The 24,631-nt window shown below is 40.8% G+C and overlaps 1 protein-coding gene across 1 annotated transcript; it reads right to left on the reverse strand.

The window, feature by feature from the left end:
* Positions 1 to 952: 952 nt before the first annotated feature.
* yap1 (Yes1 associated transcriptional regulator) lies at positions 953 to 23,288 on the reverse strand. Its single transcript, XM_085244036.1, has 8 exons — positions 22,577 to 23,288; positions 21,184 to 21,419; positions 11,706 to 11,824; positions 10,685 to 10,798; positions 5,903 to 6,066; positions 3,710 to 3,837; positions 2,583 to 2,695; positions 953 to 1,779 (listed from the first exon to the last, which is right to left on the reverse strand). The coding sequence occupies exons 1-8, from the start codon at positions 22,775 to 22,777 to the stop codon at positions 1,544 to 1,546; spliced, it is 1,311 nt and encodes a 436-aa protein (XP_085100162.1). The 5' UTR covers positions 22,778 to 23,288; the 3' UTR covers positions 953 to 1,543.
* Between the last annotated feature and the right edge of the window lie 1,343 nt (positions 23,289 to 24,631).

Genomic DNA, 24,631 nt, shown 5'->3' on the forward strand with positions numbered 1-24,631 from the left:
ATCTGATTGTTTCTTTATTATGCCACCACCCCCCCCCCCCCCAAAAAAAACCCCAAAACAAAACAAAAAAACAAAACACAGGCAAAAGGAAAAACTCACCACCATCAGTCACACACTGATCCTCTACTCTACCCCTTGACATGACTCTTAAACCTGCTAAAACTTGTCCTGGCTGCAGTCTATAAACCTTTCATTTAAAACACTCAACACAGCGTCGCATAGACGGGAGGGGCGGGGGGGTTCCAACATTGTAACTGTTGTATACTGTATGTGGTCATAAGGTTTCATTGATCAAAGAGCTATACTTTGTTCTGAGCCAAGAGACCTGCCTTTTTGGTTAATGTTCAGGAAAGACAGTGAAAAAAAAAGCTGCATGTGAATATCAAAAATACAATAACATTAAAGTGGATACAGTAAAGCAGAGACGAGAGAATCAGATAAATGGGTTTAAAAAGAGTCCAAACAGAATCAGACCACCAAGATTAAGTCCTGGCTGGTTTGATCTCATTGAAGTGTCGTGCTGCGATATAACAGACGACCCCGTCTAAAAAAAATAAAATAAAATGATTCAATCCATGTATGAAAGAAGGAAAAAAAGAAAGTAAAATGCCATTTGATCTAAACTATCATACATATATAGTTATCTAAAAATAGAACACTAAAAAAGATAAAACGACGAATGGATTGTGAATCAGGCTGGGAACCCCAAACATACAATTTTGATCATTGAACATTAGAGGGAAGTATGCCTGCCGTTTACGGGAACAGCAGTGTGCTTGTCGCTGAATTATAGAAATGTGGGTATTTATTCGTGTCGCTCGCATCTCAAAAAAAAAAAAAAAAAAAAAAATACAACTGAAGGCACTTGATCTATCAAAGGTTTAACTTAGACTTGCTGGCACAGCCAAGCAGCGGTGCAGTCAATCCGCAGGTTCGAACCCCTCCCACCCCCACCCCAAGCAACATGGGCCTCACGTTACCTTTACTCCAAATCAGTATTGTTCTTTATGCTCCAAATACATCATTTTTGGTTTTTCAGGCTTGTTGAAAAAAACAAAACAACAACAACAAAAAGAATAAAAACATGAGGCCAAATATAAAGCTACTAGCTAGATGCAAAAGTCCCAAATACAGTTAAGTAGTGATGCGTCACGCTATTTTGCAAGAAAGAGGCTCCAGAGACTCCAGGGGATAACTGATCAGGGCAGAAGAGTGGAAGCACCTGCCCAGTGGGTAAATATGCCCTAGATTCACTGACAGGCCTGTGAAAGATTTGGGGACCCTTGCATAATTGTCTGTTCATAGGCCAGCCTTGAAGACACAGACAAAATACAGAGATAACACAACCAGTGAAGAGAACAGAACAATACTGCCAGGAAAAAAAAAAAAGAGGTTGGCCTTACATGCTGACACAGACACAGAAGTCCCGAGAGGCTTGCTGAAATGTCTGATAAAATCATCTATGATTCCTTCACAGATTAGAGCAGGCAGAAGTTCAGAGTGTAGGTAGAGGAGCGAGGAAGGAGTGGCCAGCTCGGCTTTTCTATAACCATGTGAGGAAACTCTCCTTGTCGAGCTTGGTAGCTGCCAGCACAGACTCCATGTCATTGAGGATGTCTGAGCTCAGCGCCTCCTGCAGGCTGGGCATCAGCTCCTCACCTTCCACCGCCATGCTCTCCCCCTCCAGGGTGCCCAGATCTACGTCTGTTCCAGGAATGGTATCCAGGTAGTCAGGGAAACGACTGGGCTGTGTTGCCATGGAGGGTGCAAGTGGGTCCCCTGATGAAGAGGGAAGAAAAAAAAAATGTTGATACTGTTTGATGTTACTTGCTCCAGAACAGGTGTGAAAAAGTTTCTCAAGGCTACAGCAGTTCAGTACCAGTAACTTTTAACCTCAACTTCAGCTAGTTTAAAAAGAAGGTATGATTAGATGTAAGTTAACCAAAATGAATTGGCATATCTTATGATAATGTATTAAAATAGTTCACTTTAAATCATTTCAGTAATGACTTGTGAACAAAAAGGCATTCGGTTATGAAGGGAATGCAGAAATATGTACAATAATAATCAGCAGCCGTGAGCAAATCATTAAGCCAAACCGACAGAAGAAGTGCGGTCCATCCCATTCAGACAGAAATGAATCAAGAGTCAAGAATTCAAGTCAGATGCAAGCATTTCATATGTTTTGATGTGCACATGCATCGACGCATTTAATCAGAACGTGTGAAACAGATACAAATGTCATTATGTCCACCTCCTCATCTCTTAGGCCTTTGTATGATCCGTTTCCCTAATAGGGCTACATTCTGTTTTCAGGACAATAAACATCTTTTTTGTTCTTATATTCAAAATGTAGCCTTTCAGATTAAAAGCTGCAATTTTTTAAAAGACTCAAGTCTAAATTTGCAGGAAGCAAACGGGAAGAAAGGAATCCGGCTAAATTGTTCATATTGAAAAACCTTTATCTGACTGGTTAATGAAAATGTTTAAGCACCCCTCGGCAGGAGATGGTTCCAGCCTGTTTATTTTGACTGAGCACTTTTATTCCACTTGGGTCAAAAATATTAGTCTCTGTGGCTCACCTGTATCCATCTCATCCACACTGTTCAGGAAGTCATCTGGAGTGCGAGGGACACTGTAGCTGCTCATACTCAAGCCGCTGTCTGTGCTCTCATCCCTGGAGTGGTAGGTCCCGCTGGAAATGCAGAAATGATGAAATGTTGGTTAGAAATGCTGCTCTGTTACCAATGAACTCTAATGGCCTATAGTTTACTTTAAAAGTGAACTGTTGAAATCAGCGGCCTTAACTCCCTTTACATACATGCACATTTAAATGGTTCAACCCTCTAGAAACGCTACGTGATGACTAATCTGCAGTGACACCATTGAAAGTGAGCTTCACTTTTTTTCCCCCTTTTTAATCTACACTATATTGCAGTACATAGGCAAAGAGCAGCAATGAAAGGGGCAACTGAGACAAAATGAGAGAGAGGACATTTGACAAGCCTATACTAATTAGCAGAAAAATATGTAGGCAGAGTATGGCAGAGGCACGATGAATGAGGCCATTGTGAGCGCAGAGGAGTGCAGGGAACAGGGGGAGGAGGGGAGATTAGGTTGGCCTGTCTACTGACTGGACCACATGTTCTCATGGCCTGCTTGCTATTCAGCTCTTTTCCTCACTTTGTGTGCACACAGAAGAACTAGAGCTTGAACTACTAGAAATTATTTCCCAGCATACCGTGGGGCAGCATTCACACAATAAAAAGCTTCCTGTACCTTTGTTGTTCAAATCTGTACAGCCTCAGACCAGCAGATTTTCACTTTATTTATTTTTTTTGGAGGGGGTGGGGGGGCTGTCTCACTCTTAAAATAAAAGAGTGGTCTTGTATTATTTCATAACTTGCGTCGCCATTTAAGCTCTGACTGACTTTACTGCAGCAGTTGTACACCAGAGGTCATCACTGAACTCCAGGCACAGATCTGCTGCTCTGAATGAGTCATTACCATGTGAAGAGGGTTAAGGCCCAGAGTTTGGCCTTCTGTTTTTACTACCACAGCTCAAAAAGTTTTGCACACAGATCCCTAAAACAGGATAAAGTCTGATGGGCTGAACCAAAAGTCAGCTGGTGCCAATCAGACTGTAGCGGTTGATTGTCTCCTTATTTTGTTCCACACCGAACACGCCTGGCTTATGTGTAAACCGAACCTGTTGAGGAATGGATCAGAGCTGTTGGCCGTCATGGTCCGGGCATCTTGAGCCATAGGGGAGGACACAGGGTTTGTGCTGCCATCTTGATCCATACTGGTAGGCAGCTGGTTCCTTAGAGCCAGCTCCTGCGGATAATAAGACACAAAAACTCATGAGCAACACTGTCAACACCACCCCTAACATCCAAAGCTAATTATACACAGCTAGAGCTTCATGGAGGCGTTTTTTTACAGCCTCACTGGTCTGCTGTCAGACATGTTGGTCTCCATTTCTCTCCTTGCACGGTGTCATATTACATGAGGGGCCGGCCACAGTTGTAGACAATTGTTTTCTACACATGAGGAATCAGATAAGGTTGAGGATATGAAGTCATGCTTTTCTTTTTCACCCCCTTCCTTCTAAGGGGATGTGAACAGAGCTGACCATAGTCACCATTTTCAGCTCTCATTAAAATTCTACAAAGACACTATTGGAAATGCACTAATTATACTTTTTTTTTTCTACTTAGTATTTGGTATCAGCAAGTAAAATAAATCAAGTATAAGTAGTCAGTAATAAGATTACGTTTCAACCTTGGCTCAGTGACACTGCAGCATGTAGTGCAGTATAGGTTGCTGATATCTGCCATCTGTGCATTCCTTGAAACAAAAGTGAGGCAGCCTACGCTTTCAATAAGTGCATAAAGTAAATTTACCTCTTCAAACACACAGCTGTTGCAGTGAACTTTGGAACAGTTTCAGCTGAACCAAAAGTTGCAGTTGTGTGATAAATGACCTGCTGACACTATCAAAACCACATAAAAATAAAGCTAGCTAAACCGGCTGTCTGAGCAGCACACGCCCGGCAAGGCATGTCTGATGGCTCATCTGCATTTGAAGTTGCAGCAATCTCCATTGTGTTGCAGCAATTCTACGGTTTTTCACATTTATGTTGCCATGCATAAGTGAAGGACTAACTATAAGCTAGTCATAGTCAATGCAACATCAATAATTCATTTTATTTCCTGTAGTATTAATTACCTTACAAAGGGTTTTAAGTTAGCCACTCACCTATTCTTCATTACATAATTGCATAAGTGCATACATTTCCATTTGTGTCAAGTTTTGCTCCAAAATTGAACTCCCCATACACGCCTAACGTTATGCAATGTACTCCTGACACGCACTACAAGATTTGTAAATAAATGATAGCCACCATAATCCAAACAAAGCAGAGTTACAGGGGTTTCGGGTTTATTGGAATCTAGCGGCTAGACAGAACCCCTCTTTATATCTTTGCCTGGTCTGCAGTGCCTTTCCACATTTTATTTTCCATTTTAACTGGTGGCCGTGGATGTCTGAGCCTTGGATAATTCAGTTGCTCATGTTTCTTTACATAACTGATGAATTTCTATCCATCATTTTAATTGTGTTTGTCTACACAAGACACTAAGTGAAATCAGGCAGCTTCACTGAAATAGTCTGGTCCCACTTTTGCTCGCGGGCACTTGTCATGCACGTAACAAAAACAAAAATTGTAAATAAACTCATAATTCTGATTTTAAGGCTTTTAAAATAGCTAATAGTCCAAAGTATCTGAAAGAAAGTGTTTGTGCTCATCATACTCTCATAATCTCCTTCTTTAAAAGCCAACAGTAACCAGGCTACATAAGCATGCAGAGCATATTCTCTTAAAAAGGACAGTTCCAATAATTTTCCCTTTATAACCCAGTGCCTGCATACACACGGGTCACGTCCTACAGTGAACTTTAAACAACCCATCTGAACCTGAGGCATGGTAAACAAAGTCACCAGCACTCTCATTCATAATCATAAAGCTCCAAATCTGGTACTATGACACAGCCTTGAGTAAACTACCGCTCCACCCTGCGTGGGTGGCACCACTGTGACACATCAACCTTAGGAAGTGATAATTATTAAGGACGATGACTCACAAGACTTCACTGCAGTGTGGTGTAACAATAAAGACTGATCAAAGAGGCTTAGGATCCACCACTATCCCTGCCAAGATTTTAAAGCTGTACATTTTAAAGTGTAAACATTTTGCTGCTGCACTCATTCAGCAAATGAACAGTTTGAGGTTCAGTATCGTGGTGGAAACATACTGAAAAGCATTTGTTCTTCCATGAGGCCCTGGCACTTCCAAAAGGCCTTAAAAATATTTTGAGCTGCTTTAACTCCGATTCCTGACCTGTGGTCTCTGCCGAAGCAGCTCCTGTTGCTTCTGTCTCAGTCTTTCCTTCTCCATCTGAAGTCTCATCTGGTTGTTGCTTCCCATAACTCCACTGATGCTGGGAGGCAGCTGCCCGGCCTGTTTCACTGGAGCACTCTGGGAAATTCTCTGCTGGTTCAGAGCTACAAATAAAATAAAAGTTGTTTACATATCAGTCAAATGCACATAATACAAAGACCCCAAATGCTGTAACGACAAGGATAAACTTTGCAAAAAATGGTTGCTAACTGCTTTGTTGTAAAGGAAATACTGAGGACAATCATTATACTTTCAAAATATTTTTTAGGCAAAGCGGGGGACTATTCAGACCTGACAGCAAAACTTAAGTGCTGTGCTTATGAGACACCTTTATCCTTTGGACTTTACTATATTGAGATATATGCAAATTTAACAATGTCAGCTCTCAGAAGCTGGCAATAAAACTAACATACATGATTTCTAGTTAGCAGACTAGATAGACTAGTATCTTCCCATCTCTCTTCAGAAACTTCCTGCTACCTCACCTCTTTAATGGATCGCTGCATTTAAATACTACATAACAAGACCAACAACTTGTGCATTTGTCCACATAGTGAAATTGCAAAAGAGGATCCAGTGCAGCAGGTTGTGTAGGACAAGGGAAGTCCCAGCACAAGTTGTCCACCTAGTATCTAAAACAATCACTATTCCTGTAAGACCTGATCTCCTCCCACTCGCTGACTAAGACGAGCTTTGTTAGTTTTGTACATTGCATCAGTCATGACTTATCCTTTCATTGTGCGTTTTGTTTCCTTCTAAACAAATCGCCGCTTATCCCTCGAGACTGACTGCCTTCTTACCCTGGCTTGATGTGTCCACTTAAGCTGATTTAACGCAATATGATTGCTCTGTGCCCATTAATATAGTGCAGGCCTACCTAAGGTAATGCAAACACAGTACCACTTCTAAATTTACGTTAAAGGCTCTTTTACACAACAAATGTTACTGCATTAAGCATTTGTAAGCCGACTACATGTTTACAATATCAGAACAAATGTGTTTGTACTGAAAACACAGCTGTTCCCCAATGAAATCTTTGTTATTCTTCAGTGTAGTGGGGGTGGGTCTAATAAACATAAGTGTAAAGCACAATGCGATGCTGCAATCTATGCATGCAAAGTAGGTCACACATTTGCAGTGGAGTAAACGTGAATGTGTTGCACCAACAATAAAGGAGCCAACGAGGTGTGCTGTTTGCTTATGTGCTTGAAGCGCCAATCACAACAAAGCTTTAATGGGGCGGGGGCGCAACTTTCATGCGGGTCTGGCCCTCTCTGTTCTGTCCTGCCCGCCCCGGCACCTTTCTCATCACCATTCAATCACTGTCTGTTTACACTATTGCAGGGGCTGAATGAACCATAGCTGAGGGCTCTCCCTGGGAAGCTTTGGAGGCCCCACCTTGCCTTGCCTTCCACCGTCCCCTCCCCTCTCTGACCGCAATGTCTCCCCAGCAGCCCCACCCCAAGCGCGCGCACACACACAGACTCATGTAGGCAGCTTCCCCCACACACACGTCAAGAGAATCCGTGGGAGACTGTTACTTCTCCCTACTTCTTATCTTTGGCAGATACTGAAGCCTTTTGTGGCTGGAGCGCTCCGCCATCGGGGCACCATTAACTGTTCTCATGATGGAGTCTCTACGCATGGGCCATGTCAGCAGCTGCAGATCTGTTAAGGCCTTAGCTTTGAAGACGAGTTGCGTAAAAGCGATGGGACACATATGGAGAGATCCACTGATACACAAAGCCAAAAGATAAAGGAGAAGTTTTAATGTCAAAACCTGGGTCTTTATTTTGACCCCAGTTTCTATTTATGACAGTAACCTTTTATTCATACGAACAGTGCCAAAGGGAAGTCAGCTTCCAATCACCTCCTCCTCCAGCCAATTTGCAGAACAAGGTGAAAAAATTCTGCAGAACGATCGCGTAGTTTCGCCTAATTTTACAAAAAACTACAAAAATCAGAAGATTTGCTAACCTTGTTAGTTCTCTGCCAAGTAAATTATGCTCAACAAAACTATGTGATTAGTCAAAGTCAACGGTTTCCTTCAGGGGAGCAAAGTTCCTGCTGCAAAACCAAGTCAAGGACTCTTTTTGCAGACCAAATAGCAACAATAACCAATGTTACTGGATGAACTATGCACAAGCAATGCAGATATCAAAGAAGGGAATTACATCTGTGGGCGAGATAGTTGCCAAGGATAGGTTCATTTCAGGGCCAGACTGATATTTTAAAAGGAGGCCACTCAAGGCAAAGAAGACTGTGTGTGAGAGTGTGTGTGTACTTTTGGAGAGGTGGTTTGAGTAAGCAGCACATAGAGGTAGTGATTGCCGGTGAGCCAGTCAGATAAGAGACAAGTTAATGCTGTCTGCCTTTTGTCTTCTTCACGCACTCCTGCAAGACAACGAGCCAGCGACACAACCCCTTATCAGTCAATCACACTGGCAGGCATATTACACCACAAGATCACCTGGGGCAGGTAAAGTTGAGGGTGTGCCAGCTGTGGGAAGCTCTCTATATGACCAGGCCTCAGCACCTTTTAAGACTTAGTAAATATTTACCTGCTTTCGATTTAACAAGTTTAACAAAAAAAAAAAAAAAAAGGCATCTTGGGAAGGTGTTGTATTTCTAGCATCAAGATAAGTAAAGCGGCAAAACAGACTGGATGTGATGCAAACAAAGTTTTATCATCTTGTACTCAGTAAGCTAAAACCAGCCTGTGCCGACTTGGCTCTGAGAGGCATGAAAAAAATAAGTCAGGCGAAAATCAAGAGTGTAGGCTAACAGGTTATAATACAGCTGTATCTGACACTTCTAATAGAAATCTATTAATGCGTACACTCAATTCCATTTAATGGTCACCAATAAAAAAAAAAGCAAAAAAAAAAGCATAGAATATTTTGGCAAAGTTTGGCAAAACTCAAACATAAACTATCCATCCACGGGATGCTGTTTGAGAGTTAAGAAGCTGCTCCTGACTTTTTCCACATGACATTTCTTAATTCTGTTTGTATCACAAATGCCAAACTACCCTATGACAGCGACATTTTCAACAAGGTTCCAGCTTTTCTGGTTTAGTACTCTGACAGTACTCAAACAGTATTACGCCAAGTCTTCAGATGAAAACATTGAAGTCCCAGGGGAATTTTTTGGTCTTTCTGCTGTCATTTCCTGTATGTGCCCACAGCAACACATATAGGATATGACATCCACATTAGCCAGTCCCCTTTTGAACTCCCACGTCACCGTGGACTCGCAGCTTGCTCACCACCTTTTTGGATCTTAAACAGGATGCATGTTTATCCCATCGTCATTTTCTCTCTATTCCTCAGTTTTTCTTTCCTCCCCTTTCGCCTTGCCCCCCTCCACCACTCCCATGCCCTCCCCTCTTTAGAGTTCTTTGACTGAAAAGGTCTGGAACAGATTAAGAGTTGGAACACAGAATAAAGAGGCCTGGCAAAGATTCAAGTCTGTCTGGAGCTACAGCAGAATGGGGCTGTGCCTGCACTGGGCCTCACACAGTGGGAAGGCAGCCGGCAACAACCCTCAGTTAAAGGCACTCTGCTGCTTTTCTTCTCAAAGCTCAAATTAGCCTCCATTATCAAAGCAGTTGGCTTATGATTGAAGACCTACATAGCAGCAGTATAGGGGTTTCTGACGCACAGGAGCTTACTTAAATAGTACAAAAGTGCAAATGCATACAAAAAAATGATAACAAACAAAACTACTGGAATTAAAAAAACAGTTCAAAATTCATAAGTTTTACAATTTTTTGTAAACCTAAGAAGGTACAAACTGCCGCAAATGAGAAATACAAGCAGTATAAATGTGACGTTTTAACAATTATTATTAAAAAAAAAATGTTATACCATGAGGAACAAAATCATGTTTATGGCACATAATGAGTTAAGAGCCTGTCTCTTTCACTCTTTCTCCCCCTCTCTCGCTTTCAGGGGCCCAGCAGCCTTGTGTGTTCAAGACTTATAAACCTTCAAAGAGCTTTGCCGATTAAAGCCTCCATCTCTCCCCAGCTGCCCCACTCCCCTTACAACTCTGTTTTGAACTTTCCTGTCTGCTTTCAGAACAGGGACACACAATTGCTTACATAAAAATTGCCCTTTAAGTGGCCATGCTCGGTAAAAAACTAACACTAAATTTAAGCGGGCCGCACGCTGATTCACACATGTTGCCTTTGTGAACCAGGGTAAAGTTCCCTGGGGAACACTTCAGTGATGAAAAGCATGTCACCTGAAGAATAAATGAGTCAGAGTGACATAAGCCCTCATCTCAGGAAGTCTTTCTGGCACACGGGAGGATTAGCTTATTCCCATGGCCACAGAGTAGTCCGAACACATGTACCTGGCTCTGTCACTAATTCACCAACCCTGACCACCACACACTCGGAGCTAACTTTAGTTTGGCCCGAGGGATTAATGGCAAACTCAGCTGTTGTGCCATAACTAAAACGGCTGACAAAAGTGTAGGTGTGAATTTTGAGGGTGGGGGTTTTAACAAAATCTGCCTTCAACCACCAATGCTATGTCTAGATAGCCCAAAGCACTCTGGTGTGGTTACATTAACTTTGAACCAAAAGTGGAGAAGGAACACCTCCCTCAAGTGTGAACATTTAATTATATTTTCAGGTGTCTAACAATGACTTTCCTATATTTAATCAATACAACACACTTTAACACTAACAATCTCAGTCCAAGGCAAACTCACCATAACGTGGCTCAAGTCGTGGGTCCAGCCAGGATGTGGTCTTGTTCTTGTGATTGATGTAGTAAATTTCTCCCTCTGCTGTAATAGCCTGTTCCCAGCCGTCAGGGAGGGATCCTAAAGGGACGATGCAAAAAAAAAAAAAAAACAAAGTCTAAGAGATCCTACAGGTTCAATCTATGCTTTAATTGACTGGCAGAATTTTTTAAACTTCTTACAGTCAGCTGACAAAGAGACCAAAACAAAGCAAAAACTTCCCATATAGAAAGCAAAAGGAATAAATAGACAGAAGAATTAGAGATGGTCGTAATCTTTCATCTCTGAATTAATCATTGCCATCAGCCACTGAAATCAAACAATCCTGTCTGTCAACAGTTGACAGATGACTAACAATGGGTTACCAGATCGGTAATCTTTAATCTTTACCCAGTTTCTAATCTGGCCTTTGTCCAAAACTGGCCTTTCTGACATGTAGCTCCATATTGGAGATGGTTCACTTCAGATGCATTCTAATACTGGAAACGCTGTTTGTTTAGATGAGGGGTGGCGGCCAGGTACAGCATGCGAGAGGAAGGACTCGCTTGCTGTGATTTCAGTGGACCGATTCCCTGCTATATTCTCACATGGCTTTAAAGGACATCACACAGTGTGTGCATGTGCAAAAGTAGCTATTGAGTCAGAGTTCCCAAACATGTCAAACAGGACGCGTAACGTTCTGCCTCAGTCTTCCCTCACCTAGGGCAAATTCCAACTGTATGGACAGACCTGAGGTACACCAAGTAGTAACAGGTAAGAACCAGACTGTACCTGACTTGTTCGGTATAATTTTTTTCTTCTTTTTTTTTTATTGTTTTGCTTTACATATGTGAACACACAAAAAATGCATGTTGAAAAAAATACACTATGAACGTTGTGCAAAGGAAGAACTGAAATAATTGCCATTCACTGCTGAAAATTACACAATGCATTTCATGCACTGCCGCTGATATAAAAACTAAATTTGACAAAATCAACAGATACACACCACTGGCTGGGTTCATGATAGGTTGCGGCTGGACTGGCACAGAACTGGGAGGGGCAGGCTGGTTCATCTGGAGCAAGGCCTTGCGCGGATCCTGCCAAGTGGTGGTCTGATCAATGTGGCTGTAAGGAGATAGGACAGCCAATAAAAATAAGTCACAGAAATGACCATCTATGATTTCCTACAACTAATAAGCAGTAAGGCCAAACTAGGGCTATGTCAATACAACACATAAATGTTGACTCAGACCCATTTCATCAACCTCATGGACAAAAACACTGAATCTACCCCCCCCCCCCCGTTCTGTAAATGATGACTGTTACTGGAAGCGAAACTCAATGTTGACTGTGTGTGTTCCAGCCTGGATTCAGTCTAGATTTACACTACTCATTCATTCATGATTTGAATCTATGTGTATTGAATAACAATGGAAAAAAGAAAAAAAACCACATTAAATTATATTTGAAATAAGACAAAACAAAAGCAGCACACTGCAAAAAATGAAAATAAGTCAAGTCAGGCTGAAAGCTTCTTGAAAATGTGTAGCGGCCTATGATTGGTTTTAAAACACCCATTGTAACATCAAACAATGTTGCTCCATCTATTTTCTGGCTCATCTTTGCTGGAACAGGACTGAGGCTTGGGGGAGGAGGCATTGTGTTTCATTCTGTGAAGGCATTGATAATTAGTGCTTTGTTGGTACTTGTTGCTTGATTAAGATGGAAAGCTAATACAGGAAGCCCTCCTCTCCCGAGCAGGACCCTCTCTATTGAGGGAGGGTCAGTCCCAGGGCTCAATGCAGGGGGTCCTTTTTTCCTGGAAGCGGCTCGGACACTACAGAGTGTCAGGGGCTTTAACAATCTGGCGCCACATTTACAAAGCTTTCACCTGCTTGACAAAGGCACAGACTGAGCTACGACCTAAAACCCCACTATTCACTTGTTTTCTCTCTTTTTTTTTTTTTTAACTATCCCATTTTTTTGAAAAAGAAACAAAAACTAATCTCATACAAAAGGCATGAAATTCAAGTGTTTTTGTTTCATACATCACCACAAATCTTGCATTTATAATGTAACTTGACTGAGTTATTTCAACACACATGGCAAAAATAGTTTGTTTGTCATGCACCTAAATGTTACCCACAGCTATCCATTATACCCCAGGTTCTAATGGTGTCCTTCCACCCACTGCGTTTCTTTACAACTCACTGTTAATTTGATCCCTAAACGCCATTAGCACAGATTTTGGAACAGCTGGGTGAAATGAGAGATTCAGAGAGTTTCTCTTGGCCTCTGCGGTAATCCCAGCCTGCCTGTCTGCTCTCGATCCCAGGCCAGAGAGCGAGAGGACCTGACTCAGCACTCCTCCCCCGATACAATGCAGCCCATTTTGAAGCCCCCTCTTGTTTATGCTTTATTGATCAAAGGAGCTGCCAAATCCCCTACCGAACCCTCCCCCAGCCCTCACACGCACACACATATACACACACACACCCACACAAGCACCGCAAACCAAGCAAAATAGTTGGAACTGCTCAGACTGGGGGGGCCTTGAGAAAGAAAGGTCAGGGAGAGGAGGGGCATATAACTGGAGAAAAGAAAAAAAACAAGTGAAAGTTAAAAAAAAAAAAATCTACAGAAGCAAATCCCCTGAATTCCATTGGCTGTGTGAGTTGCTGTGGTTCTGTTACAGTCTGAGTGCCCGCCCTGCCCCATTTCCTGCCTTTTTCCCCACTCTGGAAACTATGACATTTGTTATGGGGGGGGTGGGGGGGGAGGGGTGGGGGGAGAACAGGGGAGGAGGCAGGGAGACGGGCACTAGGGTAAAAGGGAAGGGAGGGTTTATTGTAAATGAGAGGCCTGCACATCCTTGCACGTCAATGGCAAAAAAAAAAAAACTGCTAAAAGTGGGGAAAAAAAGAAAACACTGATAGGAACATAAAACTTTAAAACCTTAAAATCAGATTCTTGAAGTTATGCACAGATAAAAGGTATATTGAATTTTCTATCAAAGACTAGTTAGAACTGCCAACTTCCGTTGATCAAATCAACCACAACAACTGTAAACAAAGCCTTAGTTCAAAATACAGGCAATAATGATCTAAAAGCCTGTGATGAAATCGACTTTCTGTTCAATAGTGCTGAAAAGAATATTGAAAAGAAACTGAGAAAACCGGTAAATGAGTTACCAAGAGTCAGTAATTCATCACCAGGTTTTAAAACTAAAAGATAATCTATTCACTGAACCTGCCACCAACCATATATGGTCAGCTGCACGGCTTCCTGTAGGTGAAACATAAAACAAAACAATGTCATGGCAACTGTTGGGACGGCTGGAGGCCACCAGTTGCTGTTAGGAATTGCTGATGATCTGCAACCCCACGGTCACAACTGCTCGGTGTTTTCTTTACATGTTTCTGACACCACAACGAGCACAGCAAGGCAGCCTTTGTACCCTGCCCCCTACTGCATACCCGGGGATGGGCAAGATATTTTTGGGGTTGGTCCTGATCCATACAAGTGCAAAAAAAGTTTACAATTTTTTTTAAGTAAGCTGTAAAACTGTGCTCTCAAAACTCTCATTCAAGCTGCGACCCAAACATTAAGAGAATGCTTAAAATAAATGGCGTCTTTTGACTCTTTACACACAAACTGCTGCTGTGTGATTACACACTAAGCACATGAATGGACAGAATAAAATAAGTCTACATGCCACAAAAAAATGTAACCTGTATAGACACGTTTCAATCCATAAACAATGAACTAGCAGCTAGATTCTATTTCTGTCACATGGTTTACATAAACAACAACATCCTCCTCCCCCAAATTAAGTCCCTTAAGGGGGATTTTTTTTTGTTAACACAAACATCTTTTGGTGTTCCAACCCCAAATCCTAGTTTAGATGACGGGACAAGGTGGTGGGGAAAAAAAAAAGTCTCATGTTTGTCTGGGAATCATCACAGACAAACTATAACACATCATTTCTTCTGCAAATGACCAGGTACTGCAGCCAAGAAGAACAATGTCTTTCAAATGCGATCCATTACTTTCCATCTTTTGTTCAAGTTGTCATGTTTGACCATGTCTTGCTGAGGCATGAAGGCAAAACTCTACTTTGCTGAAATGATATATGGGATGACTTATAAGTTTCCTGCTCAGGACTAACTGGAGTAAAAATACAATGCAAAGTGCTAATCGTTAAGGACTGACTGAAAAATCTGAGATTTAAGAGATTCAGGTTTCCGGAGTGTGCTATAAAGGGTTCACGATCCCTTACGTGCAAAAGTCTGAATTCCCCCACTTGATTTTTCAAAAGCTGCAGTGAATTACTGTAGTATTATAAACTAGTATGACAAACACACAGCCTGCCTGTTTATGCTCATGAAAACTATGGCCGTTTGCATCTGGCTTTGTAGAGAATTTACTACTCAAAAAACATAAAGTCTCCAAATAACCTCTGCCACCTTCAAAACACCAGATCAAAGCTCGATTTCAGTCCAGGCTGACTGTTTATTCCACTGAAATTGCACATCTTCAAATCCAGATGTCAAGTGCTGCATTTCGCTGGTGTAATACAGGGGAGTGAAGCTATGAGAAGTGCAGCAGTGATGAAGCACTCCCACAGCTGAGTTGTCAAATGTTAAAAATGGGATCGTCAGACCACAGGAGCTCCACCCTGGGAGTATGTGCTTGGAAGTTGGTTGAAGCCAATGACTTAAGAGTGCACTGGGGGAGGCCAGATGTAATCAGGCCTCTAAGTTGAGGGTGACCACCTCCACTCTCGTTGACTGGAGATGCCTGGCTGCCTCTCTATCAGCAGGACATCATCAAGAGAGATTATTGGGGCAACCTTTGTGACCCTATTGTGGCTTTAAGTTTCCCTTTGAAGGGTGGTTTGTATTAATGAGGAAACTAGTTCATGAAGTACCAGGACTGAATGTTCCTCGGTTTTTCCACTGTTTATTTTTTAAGAGTAATTTCAAGATTGAATGTAATTTTAGGGATTGTCGTAATTAAAGATTAATAGGTGGGGTTTTTTTTTTAAGCAAAACTTGCCTGACAAAGTACTCCGCATAAGCACTTCTCTTAATCATTTACCAAGTAACATTGCAAACTTATTAATAGGTGCATACTTTTAGTCAAATAATATATCAATATTAAAATAAGGTTATCCGAGTATTTCGAAATCTCTAAATCCCACCTGAGAGGTCCACCTCTCAGAGACTACTTCTCTGTGGAGATGCCCTTAGTGACAGTGGAGGCATTGATGTCTGAAACAGAGGTGTTACATCAAACCTTCGGTAAACATTAGTCTGACTTTCTCACAGTCCAGTTTGTGTACTGAGCTGACAGGCCAAAGTTGAACAGGAAGGTTCTTGTCTGTGTGTGGTCAATAAACCAAAAGTTTGTCAAACACAAAGTTGCTCCAAATGAGGGCTTTGCACAAGCTTACAGCCCAGTCTTCCCAGCACCATTTGTGACTGACCAAGTGGTCTTAGTTTACAACGTCTTAGGATGAAAACCAATTTGCATATTTATCACTTTAAACTCATCGCAAAACAATTATATATACCATTTATTTCATTTACTATAAGATCAGTGTTAGCCAAGCTATAAAGGTAAAACTTGTTAGTGAATTTAAAAATGAATTGATATTGTTTTTATTTAATTTATTACATCACTACAGTATTAATGACTAGATGAAAAACTGTCAAGTAGTTAAAGTCTGACTATGGTTTAAAAGACAACATAACACTGCAATTGCAGCTTTATTTGCTCAATTCATGGCGACAGTTGGAGAGCCTAAAGCTTGACTAGGCCATTTTTGTTTTAAATGCAGTAAATATTACCATGTTATCTGCTGGAATTGATTTATCAATATAATCTTATAGTTTAAAATCAGCATAACAGAGTTATTATAATGTACTACAGCAAGAGCATAAGGCCTAAATAAACATCTTTCCTGTGCAAACAGGCAATCTCTGACTTGTATTTAGAGCAACAGATGTTCAGGAAATCACAGACAGAGTATAGTAAAAGCTGATTATTAGCCGATTTACCCGGGACTCTGCAGCAGTGTAAGTCTGAGAAAATAATTTGTTTTTTAAAAACATAACACTAAAGAAAGGATTTATTAAAGTTCTTCACAGTGGATAATCATCTCCTTGCATATCTAATCATGAATCATCTTTAGCCACTGCAGAGTTAAACCTTAAGAGAGACACATAGTCTGCTCTTTTCATGTGAAACCAAGCTCATCAAAACATTTAAAAAACCCAGTCGAGAAAAGACAAAAGTGTCCATCAACACGTAGATCTACCTGCCCCTCAGGGCAGATAATAGCCTCCCCCCCTCCAGAGCTTTACTCTGCTTTGAGCTGACTTCCCACGAACTGAAAGCTCTTTCAAAGCTGCATTTAATAAGCGCCCGGAAACAGTGATTACCCCTCCTAGTTCACCGGTGTGTCTAAATTAGAAACCTTCATTAGTTTATGACCCACCCCTGGAGACCATCCCTGCCCCCGTCCCACCAACAACCAAGGTGACCCAACCTCTGTGCCCTGGCTGTCATAAATCAAAGGCCGCAGCAAACTGCTGTGAAAAAGACGAAAGGTCAACAGACTTTGTTGACGTTCTCCAAGTATTTGTTTTTATGTAACAGCCAAAACAACAAAAAAAGACGGCATCCTATTTGACTCTGATTACCATTAGGGCTGCGACTATTGATCACCACCAACAGTTATAACAAAATGTCTCATTTTTTAAAATTTGGTTTAAAAGGTGCATCACTTTTATCAAATGATATTTATATCGCTTCAACACCATTTGCTACTCTAAAGGAGAAAAAAAAGTGCTAAATCTGTCACTTATCATCACTGGTTAGTATTTACACCAAAATTAAACTAAATTTTTAAAAAAATATCAGAACTTCAGGTGTGAAGAAGGTTAAAGTCTTAACAAAGCCACCACTCTCTCACCCCCATCTTTAAACTTCATGTCAGCCATTTGTCTATTTCGGGAAGGCTCACATGAGTCTCAACAGGCCCGTCGTCTGAATAAAGATCACTGTTTCGCTGCTGGGACAAAGGGGGAGGGCACAGTTTCTTTTGGCCCCCTCTTCTAGTGATCTCCACATGGCTGCCATTTAACTTCATTGACACAGAGAGGCACCATCACAGAGTCACAGCTCCATTCATACCAAAACAGAGCATGACTCCTGAAGGAGTGAGGCATCGAAATCTAGAGACTCACTGACTCAGAGGCCAGTTATTGTTACGCATAATCCTGCAGTACAGTAATAAACAAATAGTATCTTAAAAAAAAAAATACTTCAACCCTGGGTTCATTTATCTCTAAGGACAACAGCAAGCAACCAGAGTGAAATGTGAACCCCCAACTCTCTGCTTTCCTAGCTGGTGACCAACTCCCCACCCCCACTAGTCCATAGCTAGCGCGCACACACACACACGCACACTCTTGCTCTGCTTCACTCTCTCTGCAACACATCTTGGTCAGACAGCCCCTGTTTATAAATAGGGGAGTGTCTTTTCCAGCAGCTCTGGCAAGCCTGCTTTTATTCCAGATCAAATATCTGCTCTTTGATCTGTGTGGAAGATGTCTCCTCGCGTTTTCCGTACTCAAACACAAACACAGTGTACTATACTCACTCTGGTTGTATAACATGCCAGTTGGAAAAACAGTTAAGTCTCTGCAAAGAAATGTGTTTCACATCCCGTTAACATCAAACTCTATGTGAGTTGAAAGGAAGAGGCCCTCAGGTATACGCTATATAAACAGGTATATATTATATCATCTATGAATAATTGGATAGTTTAGCATTTAAAAAAAAAATAATTACCGACCAATGAGATCAAATGACTGTTTTTATACACAGAAAGACTCTCGGTTAACACACCTGACTTGTGAACTTATGGCTTTTATACTGCCAATTTTATACACGTTATATTTTATTCTGCCTTTATCAGTATTTTAGGATAAAATACTCTAAAGAACCATAAAGATCTCGAGTCTTTCAGAGTACTGTTTTGATTCCTCTATTCCCTGTCCATTATTTTTTTGGCCTCCACAAAATGGGCCAGATGTTCTCCAGATGTGCAACCTTAAAACATGTGGTAATGAAAGCTCTCTTTTTTTTTGGGATCCAAGTAAGTTTGAAGCTATCATGTTTGTCCAGACTCTGCGTCAGAGAGTAACATTTCCTAGAACTGACAACATTTTGCCTTTGAGTAAAGAATGAGGACTTTGAGTGTCAAGCCTTTTTTTAAACAAGAGCTGCTGAAGAGTTCATAAACTTTAGAAGGCTTCACAATGAGCAGATTACATTAACATAAATTGTTGACAAGCACGCCACTTTTATGAATAATTCAACCCATCTTTGCCCAGAGCTACACACAGTGGAAATAAAAAGGGTAACAAATGCACAAAAAAGTATTAAAGAACCAAAGCCCTCAAAACCCGAGAAGTAATCGATACATCCTGTGACAAGCCTAAAGGTCTCTACAGTACCTGCAAACAAGAAATCTACATTACTATGGATGATTAATGCGAAGAAGATCTACTGAGTAGCAGAGGAGCTTTGCAGAACTGTTCTTTGCTGTCTGGGGGAGCTACAGTGCTCCATTGTCTCTACTGAAACCTGAGACCAAGAAAAGGAGCACTAGATACAGCAATCATTGCTCAAAAGACTTCTCTTGTTTGCTGAGCCCACCAAATTTAATAACCTACAATTTAACTATTGCAATTGTCTCTTTCTGGACACAGTGGCAACTATTGTGTAACAGATTTGAAAATCATTGTCAGCATAATGTATGCTGAATAGAGATGTAGTATTGAGAGCTGGGCCCTGTACTACGAAGCGAGTTCAGCATACCCAGGGTATCCTTCGTTATCCAGATTTACTCACCCTAACACTGGCGTTCGGGTAAGTGGTCACACTAAGCTGGTTATTAACTCACTAAGTTAGCCCAGGACTTCCCAATCGAGGTACACGTGAGTTCACATGAAAGAGGTGGTGCTGGTAATATCTGATCACATTGATTAGTGTACTAGTAGCTGATTTTACAAAGAAAGAGTAAACTTTAAAATGAGAAAAATATGAAGAGGTTACATAAATGATGTAAGTATTTGTATCCACTTTAGTTAGAAAGCTATTATTAAAGTGTAGCCACTTGTCTGAGTTAACAGATAAAAATATCCCATTAAGATATTGGAGAATCTGATGAGCTGTTATCAACTATTCCCATCAAATTTGCATAAGACAGTTATAGTTTTCATTCTCTCAGCTACAATCTGTGTCTTTTAAGGATTTAAGAGTAAGTTTAAATACAACAACAGAATTCAAATATAGGCTTAGTCTATGTACAAATTTGAAATGAGGTTAGAAAGTGCAGTATAGGTGTCCTGTTTTAGGATCGTATATTACTGACTAACACTTATCAAAGAGTAAAATTGTTGCTGACAAATATGGGAATGAATCAAGATTTATCACCGATGCTCATCAGCTAACACAAAGACTTTAGACACTACTGAAAAACTAGAGCCACCTACTCTACCCACAGAGGGATTGTTCAGGCAGGGTGATGCCAGTTTCTGAAGAACTGCCTGGTCAGTAGGTGGTGATTTCATACCTGCTGATCTCTAATCAGGAACCTAACCTGTTCCGGAGCAGGTTAGGGTTAAGGGTTAAACTTCAGAGCTAATCCAGAAGTTACCCAGATAAGATTAAATCCTGCTTTGTAGTACAGAGGTCTCTATAGAGACCTGTCACAAGACCAATTCTTTGGTAACTTTCATTGTCACAACAAAAAAAAAAGAAGTTTGAACCAGTGATTGTACTGCTTTATAAGCAGGGATATACATATTGTAAATATCAGTAAGATTATTCCAACAATATGTATGTATAAAATTGCAATCAAAGATTTTAAACACATTTTTTAGAACTTGCACAAATATAAAATGTTCTCATAAAATTAGACAAAATTTTCCATTTTGGGGATTTTCTGACATCTGATGTAATAATGTTAAATAAATGGTAAATGGCCTGTATTCGCTTTACTTAGTCCCTATGGACCCCAAAGCACTTTAGACTACATTCAGTCATCCACCCATTCACACACTGGTGATGGCAAGCTACATTGTAGCCACAGCAGCCCCGGGGCGCACTGACAGAGGCGAGACACTGGCACCACCGGGCCCTCTGACCACCACCAGTAGGCAACGAGTGAAATGTCTTGCCCAAGGACACAACGACTGAGACTGTCTGAGTCGGGGCTCGAACCGGCAACCTTCCGATTACAAGACGAACTGCCAACTCTTGAGCCACGATCGCCCTTAAGTATAAGTATAAAATAAGTATAAAAAGTTAAGATAGATGAATATCACCGATTTTTCAAAACATTTCAGGTTGCAAGCATTCAGAGACTTTTACAAACTGTATGATGCACTTCATGGCAGCATACATACTTGAGGAAGTATCTCTGGCCAGAGGCTGTCTTGGCCATCTCCCACCCATCTGGTAGGGGCATGTCATCAGGAATCTCATAAGAAGACTGACGAAGATGTTGAGGAGAGGCCCCTGTTGAGCCCATGCCAGACAGTGAGCCACCAGAAACAGCTCCTAACTGCAAGGAAGCAGGGGATGAGTGTGCACGGACATGGTGAGGGATGAGGACTCCGGCACTCCCAGCATCAGTGCTGGCCTGTGTTGGGGTTGAGAGACAACACAGTTAGTTTTCTTTGGGGAGTTTGAGTGAAAACCCTCACTTAAAAACATCAATTATCATGTAATAATTAAAAAAGGCCATATGCAAATGTAAAGACAAATCAAACATTTATGAAAGAATAAAAAAAACATGAGGCTTTGTTTGTTTCAAATACAAGTGCAATAATGGATTGAGGATGAAAAACAGAACACAGTCTTAATTTATTGACAGTGTGTACTAGTCTACATAATTTCTACCCATTTAATATTTGAGTCACTCCTTATAATTTGTAATCACTTTAAAGTGTATATAAATTCTATTCATGTGCATGTGAAGGCATGTTTTTGACTTATTCGGGTGTGGGAGGTATCCAGGGCTTGCCACCAACACGCATGCGCACTAATTACAAAAAGTCCTCAGAGTTATGGGGAGCGACCGGGAACTTGGAAGAGCTGAAAATGGAAGAAGGGATCGGGGAGGGGCTGTGGGTGAATATAGGATAATTTAACCATCATATGATTTCCTGTCAGCAAATCAAGTTGTTTACATAAAAAAGTCGGATTGGAAATTTAAGATGATACGAACATGACGGTTATCCGTCTGCAAATAGCTATACATGAATTATTAACCAAACCATCCCTTATTATTTTTACATTGTCACTCATCTAATCACAATTTATTCTACGCTAAGCAATATTCATCGGTTTTCTTGGTTACTTACGGCCAAAGACTGCAAGAGAATGTTTCCGCCGTTTAATAAAGCCCTCACGGCCTTTGCTGTTTTAATGTTTGGTTTTTTTCTCTTTTGTTTTGTTTTTTTGCTGTGAAATGTGTTAAATGGAAATTAAATGCAGTTTGAGGGGGGGAAACAACCCATCAATGGAAATGCACACTCATTTAAGCAGGTCAATACAAGTCCGCCTGAATAAAGTTATTATATCTTAAAGACTTAAAAAAATAATAAGTGTGTTCAAAGATGACTGACCAATAAAACAATAACGCTGAAGGCTAAAAATGGCACCAGAGAAGGATGAAGTAACTATTAACTAAGTGCCAGTCACGTAGCTCCTGAAGGCCGAAACTCGACAAGATGGGCCCTGCTTTTTAGTTGTGATTTCTGAGTACGGGCACAGTAAAAACCAGGGCGGGCTTACTTGTCTGGAATGAGACTTTGGTTCTGGGGGTTTGAAGAAGGAGTCTGGCAGTTTCCTCATCCTCATGGGCACAGAGTGGGGCACGGTATTGACTTTCGGGTTCATCACAGCGTTAAAAAGCGCCTCTAGGTCAGTCTCAGAGTCGCCCCGTACATGGACGATTTGGTGTCCGGCAGGAGGGTTGTGCTGGCTCGGATCCATTGTCCCAAAAACAGTCTTCGAACTTTATGTCCCAAAAAAGTTAGGCTTCGGAAGTTAAAAAATAAACGTGAGCCAATCCCAAACTTTTTTTCCACGCCGGGAGAAATCTGAAAATCTCGACGACACTCAGTAAAAGTTATTCGGAGTCATTCTAAACTTTACAAGTCGAGCACTTGATATTCTTCCAAAGTGTGTTAGCTGTCGAAATCTGCAATGAAAGACAGCCTTTTCCTGTTTTTTCCTGCTGGCATACTTGTTAACGTAACAAAGCGCATAAACTCCACATTGGAATTTATGCTCTCGTCCCCCCAAAAAACGCAGATGCAGCCACAAAAGACGAAAAAACACCACAAACGGTTGAGTGAAAGAGTCCAACTTTTTCTGAGTGTCGGGCCAAGTCCAAGCTGTTGTTGATATTCTTTTAAGCAAGGCTCATAGTGAGCGGTACAAATCTCCGCAGCTCACTTTCTAGAAAAAAAAAAAAAGTTTAGCCCCAGTCGGATCTAAACTTTGGAGAGGACATCAAACTTTATGACGCCAGTGACGTAATCACCAATAGGGCGGGACTTACGGCTCCGATTGGGACAAGAGCGTTTAAAGGTAGACTGGAAAAGGCAAGCCCTTTATTAGCGGGCACCTTCCCCAATTAAACATAGTGTGAAATTAAAAGTAAAAGATTATGTACCAAAAGATACATTTTTGATAAGACATGTCACAACTTTTTAACGTTAACATCTACTTATTTCGACAGCAAATGGAATTGTAATATCCTTTACAGTTTATGTAATCTTCGACCGGACAATCTGGGCAAGACCTTATGAGTTATGGTCTCCATTTATGGCCCATTTGCTAGCCCAAATCTGGATGCCTTGTAGAAAAAAACACTACTACATGGGAAGTTTCATTAAACTAACTTGCAGATGCACTGAAAATATATACACACAGATGAACACAGGGTAACCAAATTAAACTCAAATTTGATGCTATAAAGTGACATTTTCTTGTACAAGTTTGTACATGTTTTTTTTTAAGTTACCAAAGTTTTTCTAGTGTAAAAACAAGAAAATAAAGGACCAAAAAGAAAACGAAAATCAAATTCATATTGAACTAAAGCTCATAAAAACTTACAATAAAGTGCATTTGCAAACGGAAAATCTGACTAAAGTAACACTGGCAGATCACATTTTTCTTTGCAGGATTTATTTATAACATTATGACAAAATATAGATAAACACTTTCCCAAGAATCTGAGCAAAGATAAGAAAAAAAAATATCATCACTATGTGTAATAGTACAGTTTTGTCTCTCTCTCACTCTCTTTTTTTGTTACAGTGCTCATGAAAAGTAGACCCATGCAGTTCCCACAATTGTTATGCTAATGAAGCCCCTCTCCCATTGAGAAATCATTTTGTCAAGATCCACCCTCTTTGGATATAGAGGCTCTGTTTCAGCTTTTCCCATACATCCATGAATGCATCATTATGAAGATCTATTAAATATCCACAGACACTGTAAACCTCCTTAACAGACTGAGAGTCACACTCAACCCACATGCTTTTGGACAGATAATACTTTTTAACAATGCTGCACCTTCAAAATCTTAGAAACATTTAACATCGCTGTAATCCACCATACTGGTAGGAATTCATGTTTGTCCTGCTAAACTTTGATGTGTCTAATAAATGATTAGTAAAATGCTGACAGTGAGAGAACTTTTAATATTTGTGAAATACTTGATTATTGTTTTAAAAGTTGCTCTAATTTGATGAATGAAGGAAACAGTCTTTGCACACATGCTGCCAGTCAAAAAAATACCATTGTTTCAATGAAAGTGGCCATTTTCACATCATTGTA

The sequence above is a fragment of the Mchenga conophoros genome, linkage group LG14 (assembly GCF_057382185.1).
Source record: "Mchenga conophoros isolate Kocher_MC1m ecotype Shallow Benthic linkage group LG14, M_conophoros_male_GT1.1, whole genome shotgun sequence".
NCBI lineage: Eukaryota > Metazoa > Chordata > Actinopteri > Cichliformes > Cichlidae > Mchenga > Mchenga conophoros.

Bases quoted from the DNA above. Each gene is read 5' to 3' on its own strand.
- yap1 (XM_085244036.1), bottom strand. From the start codon at position 22,777: ATGGATCCGAGCCAGCACAACCCTCCTGCCGGACACCAAATCGTCCAT. The intron at 11,825-21,183 runs GTATGTATGCTG...ATCTCCTTACAG, and splicing joins GGCCAGAGATACTTCCTCAA to CCACATTGATCAGACCACCA. The intron at 10,799-11,705 runs GTGTGTATCTGT...TCGTCCCTTTAG, and splicing joins TATCATGAACCCAGCCAGTG to GATCCCTCCCTGACGGCTGG.